This window comes from Sphaeramia orbicularis, chromosome 6, assembly GCF_902148855.1.
Source record: "Sphaeramia orbicularis chromosome 6, fSphaOr1.1, whole genome shotgun sequence".
Lineage (NCBI taxonomy): Eukaryota > Metazoa > Chordata > Actinopteri > Kurtiformes > Apogonidae > Sphaeramia > Sphaeramia orbicularis.
The window spans coordinates 27584757-27604611 of record NC_043962.1 but is presented as its reverse complement, the minus strand read 5'-3'; the positions used below and the strand labels follow the sequence as shown (position 1 = coordinate 27604611).

The 19855-nt window shown below is 38.1% G+C and overlaps 1 protein-coding gene across 2 annotated transcripts; it reads right to left on the bottom strand.

Moving 5' to 3' along the window:
• Positions 1-84: 84 nt before the first annotated feature.
• On the bottom strand, positions 85-19307 carry ano2a (anoctamin 2a). Of its 2 annotated transcripts, XM_030137447.1 has the most exons (29): positions 19178-19259; positions 18744-18762; positions 15673-15842; positions 15259-15549; positions 13385-13480; positions 13072-13244; positions 12627-12681; positions 12481-12532; positions 12321-12376; positions 12056-12103; positions 11161-11225; positions 10480-10614; positions 10225-10385; positions 9956-10038; positions 9573-9584; positions 8904-8978; positions 8753-8806; positions 8178-8252; positions 7559-7760; positions 6224-6335; positions 6061-6118; positions 5562-5662; positions 5286-5449; positions 5022-5174; positions 4694-4746; positions 3283-3452; positions 3030-3135; positions 1429-1987; positions 607-1289 (listed from the first exon to the last, which is right to left on the bottom strand). In XM_030137447.1, exons 3-29 carry the CDS (start codon positions 15817-15819, stop codon positions 607-609), a joined length of 3939 nt encoding a protein of 1312 aa, XP_029993307.1. In that variant the 5' UTR covers positions 15820-15842; positions 18744-18762; positions 19178-19259. The 2 variants fall into 2 exon arrangements, with proteins under 2 accessions (XP_029993308.1, XP_029993307.1); XM_030137448.1 differs by lacking the exon at positions 18744-18762 and having other exon boundaries at positions 85-1289; positions 19178-19307.
• Positions 19308-19855: the final 548 nt, after the last annotated feature.

Sequence of the window (19855 nt, the reverse complement as noted above, 5' to 3'; positions counted from 1 at the left end):
TTGAATTATCAATTTCATTTAATCTCAAATTCAGATAAAAGAACATGAAAGTCTTCCCCCAAGACACTGAGACTTCAGAAGAGAAAAAATTCAAAAATATGTCCTTTTATTGTAATTTTACATTTTTATATATCAAAACTCAGCACTCAAGAGGAACTGTAGGTCTAAAAGCATAACTGCTGATACTAGATGTGCTTTATATATTTTTCATCTTCCTCTGGTCTAAAAGGCAGTACTGCTGACAATAACAGAGTAATGTTGGCTACTGAGCTGTGGCTGTGGGCAAAAACACAAAAAAAAACAAACAACAATAGAAATAATTAAAGTCCCAGTGGAATTCTTTCAGGCGTGGCAAAGAGAGTTTCAGAGTATTGCAGTCTTTTTCTGAACTGTCCAGAACTCTCTTTGTCAGGATCAGCCATAAATCCCAGATTCGTGTATAAATGTCAGTAACAAATAACAGGTTAAAACAAGGGTCTCCTGAGGTCAAGGTAGTCTCTTTAAACCCCTGGTATTATGTAGGCAGGTAAGGAGGGAAGACGGAGGGGGAGGCTCCAGACAGGCGAGTCTAATCTGGATAGTCCTCCCCCTCCTTTCTGCCTCTCCTCATACTGCTGTGTTGCGCTTCAGTTCACTGGGGGAAGGGGGTATGCGGTCTCCCAGCTTTGTAAAGCTGGTGGAATGGCTAGGCTTGGTGGAGTGCTCCTCAGGACCGGGGGCTCTTTGTCGTGGAGGCAGAGTGGAGCACCGAACTTTGCCCCTAGAGCGTGGCTGTTGAGGCGGGGGGCCTTTCAGTGCGAACAGTTCACTGGGGGTTTTGGGCTGAGGGGGTTCGGGGTTGGCTAATGGGGGATCCGTGGGATGTGGAGATAATGGTGACACCGGCGTATGTGTGGGAGAAAAAGGGCTGGATGAGGCAGATAATGAAGAGCCCAGGGGAACCAGGGGAGTAAGTGCAGTATTCTGCTGGAACCTTGTGAGGCTTGTGGAGTGGCTGGGCCGTGGCAGGCTGTAACACGCCTCAGCCCCTTTGTGGCGGGAAGGCAGGGTGGAGCAGCGGGCCTTTGCCCTTGAGCCTTGCTCTCTGGGAGGAGGAGGGGCAATTAGTGCATACAGTCTGCTGTCAATGTCTGAAGAAATTTCTGTTCTGGAGCCCTTCAGACTCTGAGCTGAGCCTCTTTTAGATGGTGGATCAGGATGGGATGGAGGCTCTTGGTCTTTCTTGTGGTCCTGTTTGGAGCTTGAATGAGGAAGTGTGTTTCCAGTTGTGCTTGATGTGGGGTCTTCATCTACAGAATAAAAACAAATATATCAAAATATTATTTACAAGAATAAAAATGAAAGACAAAATGCACCAAACAACAGATACAGAACTACAGATTGTTATTCTTATTATTTGCAGTAGTATTTATATTTTTCTCCACTCACCTAAGATGCCCATCTCATTCATGAAAGCATCCAAATCAACAGTGAAGTTTTCCTCATCTTTTCTTTTCTCTCCTTCCACTTTTTCTTCTTCTCCTTTTTCCTCATTGTCTTCTTTTTCATTCAGTTCATTTAGCTCCTTATCTGTTTCCTTTTGCCCCCCTTCATTCTCTTCATGTACATCCTCTCCTTGAATTCCTTGTAGTTCATCTTTGTTTTCTGCAGCTTCTAAGAATGACTTCCCAATTTCTGGATCACTGTCAGGAGTATCTCTGTGTTCATCCAGATTGATGTTAGCCTCCCCATCTCCATCGTCCTCCTCATTCTTCTGTGCTTGCTGCCCTTCTGGATGTTCAAGTGGTTCCTCCACAACGATGTCTATGCTGGTGGGGAAGCAGGGTACAGAACATCGTGGGGAGCGAGTTTTGGCACGAGTTTCTTGATCTTGATTGAGCAGAAACTCCATCAGCATCATGTTCTCTCTTTTTAGCTGCTCCCGTAGAGACCGTGGAACATCTGGGATCATCCAGGCAACCAGCATACTGAGGAACATGGCAAGGTTCTAAACGGAAGGAGACAAGGACTTGTTTTAGTTTTGCAATATATTAATTACACTCCTTGAGTATTATTTGAGTTTATTAATGTTAATTACTTGACCTACTGAAAAGAAGGTACATATATTCATCTGGAAGGTTGCACCAATCCATCAGATCAGAATTAGGACTTACATTGACCTTTTTTAAGCAGATTGGGGGCTGGCAAATAATTGATGCACATTACATATACAGGGGTTGGACAAAATAATGGAAACACCTTAAAAAATCAACAAAATATAATTTAATATGGTGTAGGTCCGCCTTTTGCGGCAATTACAGCCTCAATTCTCAGAGGTATTGATTCATACAACTTGTGAATTGTTTCCAAAGGAATTTTAAGTCATTCTTCAGTTAGAATACCCTCCAACTCTTTTAGAGACGATGGCGGTGGAAATCGACGTCTTACTTGAATCCCTAAAACTGACCATAAATGCTCAATAATGTTGAGGTCTGGGGACTGTGCCGGCCATACGAGATGCTCAACTTCATTAGAATGTTCCTCATGCCATTCTTTAACAATTCTAGCTATATGGATTGGGGCATTATCATCTTGAGGTGAAGGTGTTTCCATTATTTTGTCCAACCCCTGTACATAGCTGATCAATGTCATGATATTTATGTTTTCAGGGACACTAGGTTCAGGGCCCACTCTAATACTCCATGCTTATGTTACATCATAAGTGATTCTAAAGCATGAGGGATGAGAACAGGAAACAGAACACAGCTAAAACAAATGGAACCATTAGCTACAAATACATAGAAGAAAAATAAAAGCTGTATCCTTGCTAATCTCTTCACATCAGTGAGACAAAGGTGAAGAGGAAATTAAAGTCACAGATTTTTTTCTTGACAGAGACAGGACCTAAAACCATCTGTGTGCACCTGCTATATAATAAGCCACATAGAAAATGTATGCAATTGTATTCATTGGTTTGAAAAAGAAGGTCTTAAAGATCAAATTTCACACTTTAGAGATTAAAATAAACGTGCTTGTTAGTTTTAAAATACCTGGAAGAAAATGACAAAGGCCAGTTTTGCAGCCAAAATAGACCAGTACTGTTTAGAGAAGGTGTAGGCATCTGGTCCCCATGGTGGGTCTCTGTAGTCCTTGTACCTGTACAACACAAATAATATGGGTATTAACAAGTTAATTACAGTTAGTTACAAAGTCCTTATTAATCACAGCATAATTTCACATTTTCTGATTGTTAATTTATTCAGTTATTTTAAGAAGGTACTGTGGTTAAACACTAAAAGTCACCTGCACATGGAGACTGTGGCGTTTGCAGGTGCGGTCCCCGGTGGGAAGTTGCTGACGTTAAAGTAGGACAGTGAATGGTCTGTGTAGCCAGTCATGGTTCCATTTGTACTGTACATGTACTGGTAAACCATTCGTGGAACAAACTCCGATGTGAAGGAGATGACAAATGCCTGACAAGATAACAAGCGAACACCTCTGTATTATCACAGATACAGCATATCACATATTTATGTAGTACTCATTTGGTATGAATTACATACAGCTCAACAGGCTCAAGCTTCACCCAAAAATATTACAACACGGAACATATACAGTATCTGCCCACAGGAAATGTATTAAAATGACCTCTTCTATCTCTTCAACATATGCATCTGTACTTAGTGACTTTAAGGACTGCATTATGTTAGATATCTTCTTGGGAATGAGTTAAATTTTAGAATATGGAGTGTCTATTTGCATCCAGGTCAGAGCAGCCACATAACAGCACTTCACTTCACACACACAAGCATGAACCTAAAAACGCACTATTCAAAAAGTAATGGAAGTCCCCATGTGGACAAAGGCAGGTGTACTGATCAGACACAGGACTTTCACTTAAGAGAATGGGATTTGATTCCAGTGTGACTACGGCAACAAAAGCACTTGAATAGCTTTAGGTAAGGATCATAATTTGGAGCCCAATAAACCCCTTTTCCCAATGCTAGCAATGTGTTCGAAAGTCTTTTTACCAGAAGGTTTTGCTCTCAGGTGCAAATAACATCTAATAGTATAAAATACTTGGATGTAAATAATATGATTGTCTATGAGCACCTGGGTGCAAATAGCACCTGCTTTTATATGTAGGTGGATGTATTAGGTGTATGTATTTATTCAAATCTCAGAACAACACGTATCGGGTTAAAAAGTGATTCAACATAGAACAAGTTCAGTGCTTTGACCATGGAAAAATATTTTGTTACATCGATAGCTATCTATAGTTTTTGAAATAGCTGTAATGTAGCTGTCCTACAGTATAATGTGACTTCCACATGCTGATTGATCTTACTCATTTACTTGCTTAGTTTTACCTTTTGTTAATCAAGTGATTACCCTCAACAATTAAAAAATAATGATTCACAAATCTTGGCACATTGTCTGCCTATTGTGAAATGGGCATGATAGACATAAGCACAAGCACACACAGAAAAACAGTCACAAACTTAACCACACAATAACTACTCCATGTCTAAAGCTATCCATTACTTTAACCATAATATAACCATAACCTAAAATCAATTCCTTGCTCTAAAATGTATGGGTTTACTTTATGGTAACCTGTATTTTGTGCCAAAAAGCGAAATGGAGTTCCCATATATGACTTTGTCCCCACAAGACAAGGAATTTTTGTCCACATCCACACCCACAGACTTACATTGGTAATGACAGAGAACTTGCTGATTCCACAGAGAATGTTGTACCAAATCCCTGATGACAGCATGTGCATGAAAAGAGACAGAGTGGATAGGAATTGTATCCATCCAAGAGTGTGCAAGTGTGTATATATGATGGTTTATGGTGCAAGTATTTGTGTAAAGAGAAGTGAAAGACAGACAGACAGGCAGACAGACAGACAGACAGACAGACAAACAGATAGACAAGGGCAGAGGAAGTAAAGAAAAGACCATCATTAAAAGTTCTGGGACAGACTGATTTACATTTACACTGAAACTGACAGACACACTCCTGTTTGTGACCCGTACCTATGCCTTTACACCTCACAGCATCAGGCCTCCGGATCTCTGTGACAAATTTTCCAGCATCAAGTCGAATTTCAATGACATTGTTGAGTAAAGCAAACGCTGGTGCCAGTGGAAAGGAGGCCACGAACAGAGACACGAACCCATACTGGATTACTGCAAAGATTAACACACAAATACAACCAGGATCACACATTAACAACTTTAGAAACTGACATTGTTTTATTACAGAGGCTGATTATGAGGAGGAAGGCTTAATAAACTCACTCATTTCCATGTACTCTGGAGTCACTCCTTCAAAAGGCTCCAGTACAAAATCTTTGTGAAATTGTTGCTTAGGTCTTTTCTCTTCATTTTCATTCAAATCATCATCTGCTGCTCTTTTCTCTCCTTTTTGTTCCTGCATTGTTCTGTACATCTTTTTTAGTTTTCTGAGAGGAACAAACAAACAAACAAACAAATTATAGAGATAACACAACCGGGGTGATTATTACACATAGAGAGGAAAATTCTCTGCAGTTTTGAAGTAAAACCAATACATACGGTATGAGAACCTCAAACACGTTGTTTTGGATGAGCTGCTTTCCAAGCATGATCATACTGAGCTGGATGCACAGTTCAATGAGACATCCTGGGGGTGCACACTGTGAAAGTCAAAACACACTGCTAAGACACACATCATATTCAAGAAGTAGAGGCATGGAATATCTCTACAGTCCATACAAAATCAAAAAGTGGTACATATTAGTGGTGGTAACATCACTTCATAGAATTTGACCATTGACAGGAGTTGAGTAGTTTTTAAGTAGTTAACTGGAGAAATGTTAAATGCTCTGTAAACTCAAAACATATTCACATTTAGTGTATTGCCCTGTTTTGGTTCGCAGATTGCTAAAAAGCAAAAGGAATAACTCTAACATATGAGAATATATTTAGGCAGTTTGGGGTTTTCCAGTTAGACCTGGAATCCAACAGATGGACAGACAGAAATGCTGATTACTATATCCCCCTACGTTATAATAAATTGTAAAACTTAACTCACCTCCTCCATGCGATAATCCCCAAAAACGTAAACATAATCACCAGGCCGTCCAGCAAATCTGTTAAAACAAGTCAAATGAAAAGAAATAAAGACATTGCGCAGTATTCAGAAAAGTGAAAAATGAGTTTGCAAATAAAAACATAACACAGTGCACTATACTAACCTGCCCTTGAAGAAGGCCACATAGAAAATAGGTGCGAAGGCGTTCATGGATTTGAGAAAGAAAGACTTAAAGATCAACCGCTCTTCAAACTCCTCTTTTGTCTTTGGGAGTTCTGGAGAAAAAGACACAGACAATTATCAATAAACTTTGAAAAAAAAGTAGACCTTTACAATACGGAAAAATGGGTAATTGCTTCCTGTATCCAGAAAAAAAACCCATCTCTGACAGTAAATAAGTGCCCAATATTCTGCTAAAGTGACAAAGTAGGAGATCGTATAAAATTGTGTTAAGAAAAGAGGGATTTGTAGCAGTTGGAGTTTTAACAAACACAACATTTAACATAACTCTTACTATACAGAACAAAAATACAATAGATTTAAAGGCTTAGTGACATCATGAAGAAACACTTTTCCTATTTGACATAAGGAAATAGTGGACTGTGAGATTGAATAAGACCACGTCCTGTCATTCAGAAGACCCATCTCATAAGTTCATGCATACAAATAATTAATGTACATTTTTGCAACTGCCACTATATGAGCATGAACACTCCCTCCTGCTGCATAGTTTAGCTGAGCAGACACACAAAGCCTGGCTTTTTGAGGTATTTTGACTTTGGTTGCTATTATCTTATCTTGCTCTTTTTTGTTATCGTAATTTGTGGCAAAACTACATTCTGAACTGGCATGTTGAAAAAACAAAACAGTACAAGGTGTCCTGAAAAAAACTTTTTTTTTCTAAGAAAACTACAGGGTAAGATATAGTAACTTGCATTTCAAAGAAAGTATGTGCCTCAGGTATATCCTGTACATCTGAGGACATCAAAATAAGAACCCCCTGCCATTTTGTAACATTGCACAGCTAGTGGTGCCGCAATTACTATCTCCAGTTTCTCTTAACTTTATTTTTGATAAGAGTATTTGTAATTTCCTGATAAAGAACAACAGACACTGATTATCAGGCATATAAAAGAAGGCCGTATAATTGGAACATTCCCATTTTATTGAGGAGCTCTAACCTGATTCAGTGCTCTATTTCAACCCTGTGTGTTTTGGTCAGCCTGCCTGGCACAGTTTGCTTTATTGGTCCTTTTCCAGCAACCTGTTCAGCAGAGCCAAGGGAACCTCCCTGCACTGATTCACCAAAACCAGTGCTGACTAATGCCTCTGTGCACTGTGAACTTGCACATTTTAGTTAGAGTCAAATGAAGTCTGATGAAGTTTTCTCGATACTTGGGAAAAACTGGAGAGTTCCATTGTTTTTGGAATTCCCTGTACATTGGATGTAGACATAGACTGACACATGCAGCACACAGTTTATAGAAGTGTACAATACCGAGCTCAGTCAGCCACACAGCAATTGCTCCATAGACTTCTTCCAAGACCAGGACAACCAGCATGTTGAGGACGATGCCAGTGGTGGTGACAGTCATCCTCACACTGGCCTTGGCTTCAGGATCAGGGTTCATGGACCAAACACTAAGCATGCAGATACGATAAACTGCCACTCCAAATACTGCAGAGAACGTCACAAATACCTGAAAACATTCACATAAAAACATTAAAAGGTTTGCCATTGTTTTGTATTATACTTTATGTCTTTTTAATTGTTTGGTTTATGATGTATTTTGACACGTTCTATCTTGACATTCTCTTAATTTACCTTTGTCACATATTTTAGCTTCTGGAAAAGTATAGTTACTACATTTAGACACAATTTCAAAATTGGTTGTGTTACTTAAAACCATGTGGATTAAAATGGAATGACAAAACAATGTAGCTGTGAGGATAATCATGAAAGGAAGGAAGTGTTTATGTTAATTTGTCTGAATGCTTGATACCCTGACAATAAGCATGTAGTAAAGGTATTATAAGATTAACAGGACAATCTACAAGGAGACAGACAAGAGGGATTGAAGTGAGAATATGAATTCAACAAATAATCAATATCGTACCAGAAATAGTAAAGTGGACACATTGATGAGGTAACCTGACAGGTGATCCTCAATGTCCAGGGACTCTGGCTCTTGCTGTAAAACATATTAATTACACACACCTTCAGACAAACACATTGTTGTATGAATGAACTATATTTAATGCACATGTCACGCAAAGCACACACTGATTATATTACATTTTCTCTCTGGCAGATGCATGTTTACCAACTGAAAGGACAGAAATCCCCTCCCCTTCTTCTTCTATCTCCTCCCATTTCTCGCTCCATCTGTAATCTGGGCTAATCTCAGGCAGGTAAGCAGCTTTGGACTCAACCACCCATTGCAGGTGAGGGGGGTTTCTTGTTTCTGCACTGATGTACAATCTCATACAGGCATAATAACTCTATAAAGGTTTTATAGCCTGCAGTAACTGTTTGCATGACAATACTGCATTTATCATTACAACTGTTAATCATTACTATGGTCTTAGCATTCCAAGTGAAGCTAGGTTAAAGCACCTCAAAGTAGCAGCCCTGCCCTCTCCCCTCAGAAATGTCCATGTATTGCCCTCTGATAGAACAGTGCAGTGATACCTGGGAGGTCAGCATCTGGTCTGTTTCTCCATCTACACCATCCTCATTTTTAGTCTGCAACACAATAAAATCCAGAAGTGAATAAAACTTTATTATTTTACAATTTGCACTAAAAATCACTGAACTCTGAAGACACATTAGGATACATTACCTTCTTTTTGGACTGAGCTTTTATTTTATCCTTCTTCTCCTGCAGAGCAGCTTCATATTCGGGCCTCAGATCTTCCTGTGAAGTACAGTCAGATGTTAAAAACCCACAGGTCTGCATAAATTCATCACAACAAACAAATACAACACAATGACTGTCTCAGCTGTTCATCACTACAATATTCTCATTAAAGTCACTAAAGTCACAGTGAAATGCATTGTTCTTCCAAATTTTATTCTAGCATATTAATGTTATCTTGTGTTACAGAGGGCAATATTGGCTTAAGACTTGGTTAAACAGTGATCTAATGTAATAATGTGCATCTCAAAAATAATGAGGAGGCCTGGTATCAAATAACATGTTGCTTGAGTTGTATATAAAGACTACAAAGAATTCCTTTATTCTGTTTTTGTATAATTGAATTATTATAAAAATACAATTGGTTAAGATTATTCTAATCAGTTTCAATAGTAGTAAATTACTATATTAGACCCCACTAAGGGGATGGGGGAGAAAGTGTCATTAACCACGGGCACCTTTATATACATAATATGTTATATGGTGTTTTCCAGTAAAAGAATGAATAGAAAAAATGCAAATATATTAAAGGTTCTTGATATGAGTTTCTGAGTTTGTAGATTAGTACATTAAAACAATCTTAAGTTTTCCCACCTGGACTCGCTCCTTCAGGCAGAAGAGATGAAAATATAAAATAATAGACAAACACAGAGAAAGAAAAAGAGTTTGTTAGGCTGGGAGTGCTTATGTTGCAGCCCTGCTACATCATGTTGCCCAACTAGTCCACCGCTTTAAGAACAGGCAGATCCTATTACAGAATCGTGTTAGTATATGTATACACTCGCGGCCACGTGTATTTGTGTATGTCTATGTTAAGGGGTGGGCACTATTCTGAGAGAAACGATAATCTGCTATGCAAACCACAACTACTCTCTGTCGTCATGCCTGACCTAAGGCTAAAAGGTTAACAATATAACCCTGGATGACTTAGCGCTTTCACAAGCTCATGAAGGGTAAAAGTCAGAGACAAACACTACCTCCTCGTCCTCCAAGCTCGTCAGATCCCAAGCATGTTTCAGACACATCTGTCGCCTTTTCCAGTGCTCAAGAAAACAGGCAGCTACCAAAAGATATGGGAACAAGTACTTTAGCAACAATTTTTACAGTACAATAATAATAAAACACACTCCTTGTTAATTTGCCCACTATGTACCCTTTGACAAACCAGTATACCACAAGTTCATCTCATCAGTTACAATATTTCAGTTTAAGTTGATCAGGAAACTGAATTAAAATGTCTAGTTACCCCATAGAGACATGAAAATAGCAAATAGAACAGTGGCTCCGTTGTCAAATAGATATGATGCGCGGGCCAATGAGCAGACTGTGCTCAGCTGCCAGTAATCACATACTCCATCACAAAGTGGACACATGGTGATGTTCAGGCTCTCATTACACGTTTCCTGACTGAAAAACAAAACACAAAAAGAATATATCATGAAAATCTGTGCATTTTTTTTTTAAATCTTAATAGAAGCATTTAAAGCATGTATCTGCATACCTTGGTACATTGGCATCGACAGTAAATATTCCATATAGGAAGACGATGATGCCCAGTACAGAGGGAGGGATGAGGAGCTGAGTGTAAACACCCAGCCAAGCAAAATACAATCCAATCTGTTCTCCAAAGTATTTCCTGTCAAAACAGAGAGTGGAGCGATTAGCTAAGTGAGAGCGCAGATTTAGACATTTGTAAATATAACTTTAGTTAAGAATAGGGATTATCGTGACCTTCCCACCTACAGGTTCTGATGCCAAAACTTTTACTCAGCCAAAACCTGCTCCTGGTGTCTTCTTGTCAATGACATTTATAAATCTAAATCTAAATTCAGCACTCCAAAAAGAATAATGTTTTAATATCTCTTTTTCTATGACACCCATTATTAAATTGCCTATTTTTCTAACAATTAGAAATACAGAAATCTGATTGATAAGAATGTGAGCACACAGAAAGACATCACTGAAATTTGCGAAGCACATATATGATTTTTACATTAACACGCTGCAACACTCTTCTAGCCTTTTCGCTAGTATTATGATCAGGACAAACCTTTCATATTAAAACCCAGTGGTACATTTCTCAGAACAATAGAATAATATCATCTGCAACATTTTTGCTTTACTTGTTATAAAGACCAATGCAGCCTTGAGCTGGAATTTTTTTGCATTAAATGCTCATTACCTGATCAGGTCCACAGGTTGGTATTTATGCATGACTCCATAGTTAGCCCATTCTTCATGGAGGATCTGAAGGACACCCAATCACATAACATAAGTTAGTGCAAGTTAATGATTAAATGCAAGGATGCAAAGGTATGTGTGTCCACATACAGTCTATGAAAACATTTGTCTTCTACGAACAAACTCTAGGATTTACACTCTATTCTCAATGCACTTTGAGTCTTAATGACTTCTTACTGGACTTTACGACTTATTATTATTTAAGTCTGAAGGACTGTGGAGTCACATTTTTAAAAAGATTTCATTCTTTTATGTAATGACTTTATGTACACTATACTCTCTTCTAATTATATTTTTCATATTTCAAATGGTTTTTTAATAGGGAACTTTGTTTTTTTACTTTTTTACTGTTCCTTTTATTCATGTTAAGCACAGTGAATTGCTGTTGAATATGAAATGCAACATATAAATAAACCTACCTTGCCTTTCAGACCAAACAAGCTCTAAATTATAATATTACAACCATTATGTTAAATTAATTGGACACTTTTGGCCAATGCAACTTAAATGTATGTAAGATTAAATGTATCTTGAGCCACGCAGGAACATGTTACCATATTACTAGTATTAATTTACTTCTCAGTTAAAAGCTATTTTTGGCAGATCTGACTGATCTACAGCCTGATTGTGATAGGAATTTGTGATAGACATAATCTTTAAAGATTTAAAGATGCACTTTTTTGTGTGTGATGGTCAAATCAAGTTAATTTAAAGTTTTTCTACATGTAATGTTTGCTCTAATGATTGATATATGTTTGACCTTGACTCGAAGAGTATCAAGGGTAGTATAGTCCACATTGTCTCCACTGAAAACTTAATGAGTCAATTTAACTCACCTGTCTGTCATTTCGCTGATCTTTCCTTCCTCTCCTTGTGAACGACCCCTGAAGAAAACAATTGCAAATTTGTTAACTGTGTCAAACTGATTTCATGTTTTGTTGTTACACTCATTTCGTTGTTCCTCTCCAGTATGACAAAATTCAGTTCTTTGTATAAAATAAATCTAGTTAATTAAATTTCTAATTTAAAAAAAATTAAACATGGAAGAATAACATATGTATAGACAACACTACAGTGACGTTACATCTCTGTTATACGTACATCATGTAGAGGGAAGGCAGAGATATATACACCTCGAGCCAGTAACGAATTGATTCCTTAATACACAAAGACAGAGACACACATTTTAACCATAAAACCTGATTAACAGTACACATATGGACAATATAAATGAAAGAATAAGACAACGTTTTGGCCTCACCAGTGGTTTGGCAAGTTTGCCTGCAGGTAATACGTGAAATGATCTCAGCAACCTATAAGCAAAAACAAATGTTAAGTGTGTAAAATATATGCATAGCATTCCTGAGGTATATCTGACAAAATTAAGAATATTGTTTGTGAACTCACTATTCTGCTGCGTGTAGCATTGTCAAATACAGTTTCTGTTGACTTGATGTCATACCTGCAGGAAATAAGAGAGTAACCACAAATTCACTGTGAGTTTACAACCCTAGCAGGGCATGTAATTACTAAAATTATAAATAAAAGTGTAGTGTGAAAGCTCATTTCATTTCTGTTGTTGTTAAATCAAATATATTTTGTGTAAGTATCTTTAAAGAAGTTACTGTTGTTGCTTATCATACTATCTGATATGTAGTAGCACGAACATTATAAATGACTGAAGTTTGATTCATGTCAGCCAATGTACAATAAGATATAAGTATACAGCCCGTAGATGGTTACACATTATGGTGTTATTTAAATCATTAACAAAACAACTGTGATTCTCCATGTGTGTTAATATCATTCCACTGTGTATGTTTTATATGTGAGTGACAGCACAAATACTCACATATGGAGTTTGTCTCTGATAAAAGCGTGTTTGAGGGTTTTGAAATGGACATGTGTCTGTGAGTCTTTGTGAACATCCAAATCAGGAACATCTGGCTGAAACGGTGTGTTGACTTTGGTAACAATGGAGTCCCATATTCCAGCAATGCCAGTCCGCTTTCGCAAGTCACACTTCTGCTCAATGAAAACACATAAGATACACCTTTTCATCAACTCTTTAAATGTATCACATCACACAGATATAATAAGATCATCCATATTGTGTGTAACTACAGTATAAGTGTTACCAGGTTGTAAAGCAGTTACACACTGACCTTTTTTACAGGGACCTTGATCTTCTGCAGCTCTGCTTCTCGACTGAGTATCGACCATGGGATGTGCAGCCGAATAAAGCCCAATCCATTTGATCTCTGCGCAGAAACATATAAGCTGATGATGATCAAATGTGAACACAAAAGCAAACTTTCTCACAGTTAAATGACATTTAGATAACAACTGTATCATTTTAAACCTACATGTATAGATCTACGGAAGCCGAGAATGGCCATTGATTTACATATAATTTTATGATTGTTATCTCTTGATAATGAATTTATTGATTTTGTTATCTTGTAATAGACAACCATATACAGAACTCAGATGCGAGCAGGTACCACATCCTCTACATCGCAGCCTTCAAGAGCTGCTGCTGACATGTGCTGTACAGAGCAGAACAGACATTCAACAACAGCTTACCGGAAAGTTACAGTAACTACGAGAAAACGATATTTATTGTCTCGAGATAACAAATTAATTTATTTGTTATCTCGAGAAAACAAATGAATTAATTCATTATCTCAAGAAAATGGACTTTGCTGTCTCAAGATAACAAATTATATAATTGAAATATGAAAATAATATGTAAATCCACAGCCGTTTTCAGCTTCCATATGGATCAGCTGTATGTGTTTCTTCTTTACTTGCTTTGCAGTTACATTTAATTGTTTCTGCTGTTTGTCCTGAGGCAGTCAGATCAACCTTACCTAAACCTAAGTATGTTGCTTCGTGTTATTAGAGGCTATTTGGGTCCACAAGGTAGCATGAAGGAAATCCTATTATTTCAAGCACAGAACTGACCATCACTGGACAGTGCAGATAAGTTAGTGTGGTTAGTCAGTGTGGCTACCAAAAAGCTGTCACAATGCAGCCACTTATCTCTTTTGTTAATGTGAAGAATGACAAGCTACTATTGAGTGTCTGGACCACTGGACTGCAACCTGGATTTTGCAATTATTTAAATAGCTTTTGTGCTTGGTAGATGCAAATACACAAACTTGAACACCCCATGCTCCACTCCTAATATTATGATTTAACTGCAGTTACTTAGAGGTGACGTTAGATGTGCATGACTCTCCTCTGCCTTGAAGCTTCTGTACCCATGAAAATTAAGTTATAAGAACATTTAATTAAAATGATGATTGTAGGAACCAAGGTACAAGAAGAATTGTTAGTGAGCAGTGCTCTATGGCTGCAACAAATTACAATTAGTTTACTGAAAAACATGACAGAATGAAGATGATTTGAGGTCCATGTGCCTTTATGAAAGACTATTTGTTAGATAAAAGTGGATGCATAAACTGATAAAATACAGCCACAATAATGTCCTTGACCTATGTAATAAAAAGATATGCATTTGTCATACTTTACACACATTCGTGTGCTATCACACACACTTCTGAATAGTGGATTGCGCTCTAATAAGGCCCTATAATCTGGCCTTTAGCTTCACACTTACGCTCAGCGGTCTTAATCCTCAGCCAAAACAGCAGCTGATAACATACAAGCATGCAAGCGTCTCACACCAAAATACACACAGGCCTGCATACCAAAATGTGCATTTGCCCTACAAAGCCTTCATATGAAATATTAATAGAGACAAAAAAGAGGACTTGTATGCAACATATGAATCACATTTATTATTACTGTCATTGTTATGGCTCCAAGCTACTGATTTACTGATAATACTTAACAAGTTTTCTCTTTGATTACATGTAGGTCATGTCCTTCAGCTTTCAGGAACAGGTTAACTCTTATCCTCACCTATGTGGCAGCTCTCCAATCACAGGATTATTTGCTACATCACTTAAGGATGTGACTGACCTATAAATATATCTCAATCAAATAAAGCACTGTAAAAGCAGGAACACACCTCCTTTTCTCGCTCCAATTGCAGTCCAGCTTCCACCAGTCCAGCTTCAAACTCATCTCTCATTAACGCCTTTTCCTCCTCAGTCAGCTTCGACTCCTCTGGTTCTCCTGCCCCAGCATCTGGGTCATTGTCCCATCTGCCTGGTAACGGTGCTGGTATACTCCCGTTGGATGCAATGGACAGACGGGACTTGGATGCTCGTCTTTTCTTGTATTTGTAGCAAAGGATGTAGTCCACCTTTCTCTTGCCATCAGAGAAATAAAGCCCAGGGCCGAGATCTATGCCAGACTCCTGCAGAAAAACAGAAAAGCACACAAATAATTAACATACGAAGTGAAGATGTGGGGTGAAAAACAGCTGGATCATGACTATTGGTAAAGTTCAGTTTATCAGGTCAGAATGAGGAGGTCGTACCGGTGGAGGAGGCTCGTCATTCTCCAGGGGGTTGACGAGACCTCCGTTGGCAGCATCAAGCCCAATCCCAGACAGGGATCGGGCCAGTGAAACAAGTGTTGCAGAGTGAATGGACGTCGACTCACTCATTGCTGTGGTGACAGGCATACGTTCTTTTCCGTTTCATCCCTCTATACATGCAAAAAAGGAAACAATCATTCTGTAGCCAAAAAATTTGAGGATTACCAACCGACCAGCTGTGGATGTCACAGTACAAATACAATTCATTCAAAGGAAGCTTGAGATGATGTATTCCAATGACAGCGAGCGAGTATTTATTTAGATTGTACAATATCAAGTCTGAGGCAAAGTTAAGCTGTCTTGTCTGTTTTTCTACCCAATTGAAGCTGTAGGCTCAGATTAAGCTTTCACTGCAATCCAAGCGACAGCGCTTACAATCTGTTGGGGTAATTTGGTCTCTGGTCTCTTACAGCATGATGCTGTAAGAGACCACTGCATGAAGGTCTCACACAACGAGAAGCATACAAAGTGTATTGTCACAGATTTACAATGTGCAACACTTTAAAAGTGCACTAAATGACACAGATAGACTTTAATGTTTGTATTTCTGTTACTCAGTTATTCATAAATATCACAATACTGGTTCAAGTATGGACAGATTATAGAAGACGTTAAATACAGCAGCCCTGATAGGTCTGTGTTGACTAACTGGACTTATGTGTTACTGGACTTATGTGTTATTCCAAACTAATTTACAGATATACAATAATTAAGTTGTAGTGAGTGCTATCGAGATTTCTGCATCATTTTGTGCTCGTACTGTGTTTCAGCTGCATAAGAGAGCAGGGGACACCTGGAGACATAAGAATACACCAGCATAATGCAGTAAGACAAAATATATCATGTGAAAAACATATATTGTTTATATATTTGTGTTGCAAATCATATTTTTATGGCATTTTGGTGCCTTCCTTCCTCCATACATCTCTCCTACAGAGAGTAGGTTTACATGAAGGCAACACAAACTAAAATGGAGGAGAATGAACATGACACAAAACAGGGAAACTGCAAACAGGAATTGCATGCTGTTCCACATAAAATGAGAAAATAGTAATATCTAATCCATTATGCTATGCTAATTATCATCATTTTGTCAATATGTTTACAGAACAATAACTACATTGGGATATAAACAATTTCCTGCAAAGGATAAATAAAGTATCTACCTATCTATATAAACTGTTACTGGGATATAGAAGATGTTAGCTGTATTTCCCATCCCTATTAGTTAGATCTACAGTACAAACACACACAGAAGACTTGAACAGTCAATCCAGTTTACACATATGTCAAACAGCCCCTTTTAATCCTATTTTAACAACACCAAGACTAAAATGGAAACTTAGAATGTTGTGTAGAGTTCAAGAGGTCAAGCAGACTTGTTGTTGAGCTCATAAGGTCACAAAGACATTCAGAGGAATGGTTAAGTGTGTCCCTGAGAAACGGATGTCAAGGCATCAAGTTATACAAGTACAGTAGATACAAGATAGTGTTAACCTGGTTGATTACTCGATTCAATATTTTACAGTTGTTGGTATCATTATTTTCTCTTATTCATTAAAATAAACTTTAAAATGAGCTGCTTTGGTTCTGACATTGGTGTTTCTCTGTCTATAGTCACCAGTCAGTGGATTTGAACAATGTCAAAAACACAGAACTATTTGATTGGTTACACCTGAATGATAAAATAACATTTATATACTAACTTTTCATAATCCTTACAGTTCATTGTGACAACTGTAAGTGAACAGTCCTGAAATATTACAGAAATCCGCTTCATTAGTTTGATTTGATAGCCAGCTTGACATAACATCAACATGATGTTCAATTGTGAATTTATCACCAACATTAAAGAACTGATAAAAAAATTCATTTAATTTAAATGTTGCTAGCAACCTGTGTGGTGCTGTGTGGAGTCACTTAGTTATTAATATCCATATGCATTTTCCAGGTATCATACACAGGCACAAGTTAACAAAAATCATTGGTAGATTAGTCTTTCCATGAATACAGAATTTTCTCTTATCCTTAACTCATAATCCTTATGACTAGTGCAATCAAACACAATGAAACGTGTGACAGAAACTCACAAGAGAGATCATTTGTTTATCATTAAAAAAAGAGTGCTGTGGAGTTTTCTTTCTTCTGTCTATATGTATTCCATCCAAAGAGAACCTCACAAAAACATGATCCAATATTCTAAACAACTTCACTTCTTTAAATCTCAAAAAACAAACAAGGGATACAATGTTACTGATTGCTTTTAATAGTTCTTTGTTAGAAAAAATAAATAAATAGATTTGAAAGGATTTAACCAATTTAGCATGAAATTATTTGCATTTTATGAAGTTAAGAGGATGGATTTAGCATGCCAGTTCTCTAAAATGCTTCCTTGCACAAAGCATGTTCTCAGTAGGACAGTCAATAAAGACAGAATATTTCAGCTAACTCTGACCTTTTCATTTTCTACTGCCAATATTATCACTTTTTTTTTTTTTTTTTTTACTAGATCTTAGTACTGATTACCAACCTTGACCACATTAGTTCAGTTATGTTGATATCAGATATATTTGGGTGCATATATCTTTACATGCCTGTTCATGTGAGGTGCGTAAGTGCGTCTAAGAGTGCGTCTCCGCGTGGGGCTTAAGGGTGGTAAGCCCTGTGACAGCTCAACCGCATAAGCAGAAGGGTGAACTGCCCCCTTCCCCTTATTTACATTATTAGGACGGTGTGTGTCAGGGGGCATCTAATAATACAAGCACTCCTAGAAGACAGCAGATTACACATTTCTAGTTGTAACAGATGCAAATACTTCTCTTTAATACTCTGGGAGGAAAACAAATACTAGTTTACATTCGTCAAAAGACCCCCTAGAATAGCCCACATAGATTAGCCTTAACACAGCCTACTTTAACTGATGCCTGCTTCTGTCTGATACTCGAAAAAACATGCATAGCCTCTAAATGCACACACTGGTTTACATTTGCAAACTCTTTTTTTTTTTTTACCTGTCTGTGCACGTTATCACTGTAAAATAAAGCCTGACGTAAACATCAACTGCACTGATTAGCCTACAGCAAGATAATTCATTTCCATTTTAACTAATTAATCCCTCGGCAGTTGTCAAGAGCTGCTTATTCATCCAATGCTATATGAGTTTAATTAAACACTTGTGGGCGCAACAGTTGTGCGTATGCGCAGACGGTCGGATGGAAATAAAGTGTATGAGCAGCCACTGTAGCTAGCAGAGGTGTCATTAAAGAAGAAAAAGTTATGTTTACCGGCTTTACTTCACAAACAGCATATAAAAACAAACACACCAACATATAAAAAACAGAAAAGTGCAAAACTGAAATAAATGCTCGAGTCATTTTAATACTAGGATAACGGTGAAAAGTGACAGTTTTTCGTTACTGAAATAAAAGTTAAAACATAGACTTACCAGTGCTCGTGGAGGATCGCCGGGTATTCTCTATGGAGATGGACGATAAGACGCGCGAGGTGCACAGTGCGAGAGGCTGAGATGGTGGACAATCCGCGCGCGCTCCCGGAACCCCTGGATTAACGCGCGCGGACAGAGCGGCTAATTCCCTGACCCTTCCATTGGAGAGGGACGGAAGGTGCGAGGCATGTTACCGCTGCAACATGACACTGTGCGTGCCAGCAGCTAGTACTGTTACAGGGACGCCAAAATGGCACATAACGCAAGCATAACGCAAATAATTACAAATGGAGTTCAAGTTATGCTTTAATTAGTGTTGGGTTGCATTTATTTAGAAGGTTATCTTCATGAAGCCTATGTTGTGATACTGCCAACTGTTCAGAGGAAACTGTTGGTCTAATGGACTGAAATACCCCATAGGATAAACGACAATAAACATTTGGAACTTATGTGCGTGTGTTGTGAGTCCATGTGTTCAAAGTTTAATTGGCTTTTTCAGGGTAGGTTTAAGGGTTTAAGCCTAGGGGCATCGGGCATGATGCCACCAGGATGTCCGCAAGAAGACAGAGAAGCTGTGGGCAGATCAGTGCGTGCGTGCGCGTGTGCGAGGAAGAGGAAGAAGGAAAGGGCTTACACAAGTGACGAGGCTTGAAACTGAGCCTTGTCTACCATCTGCAG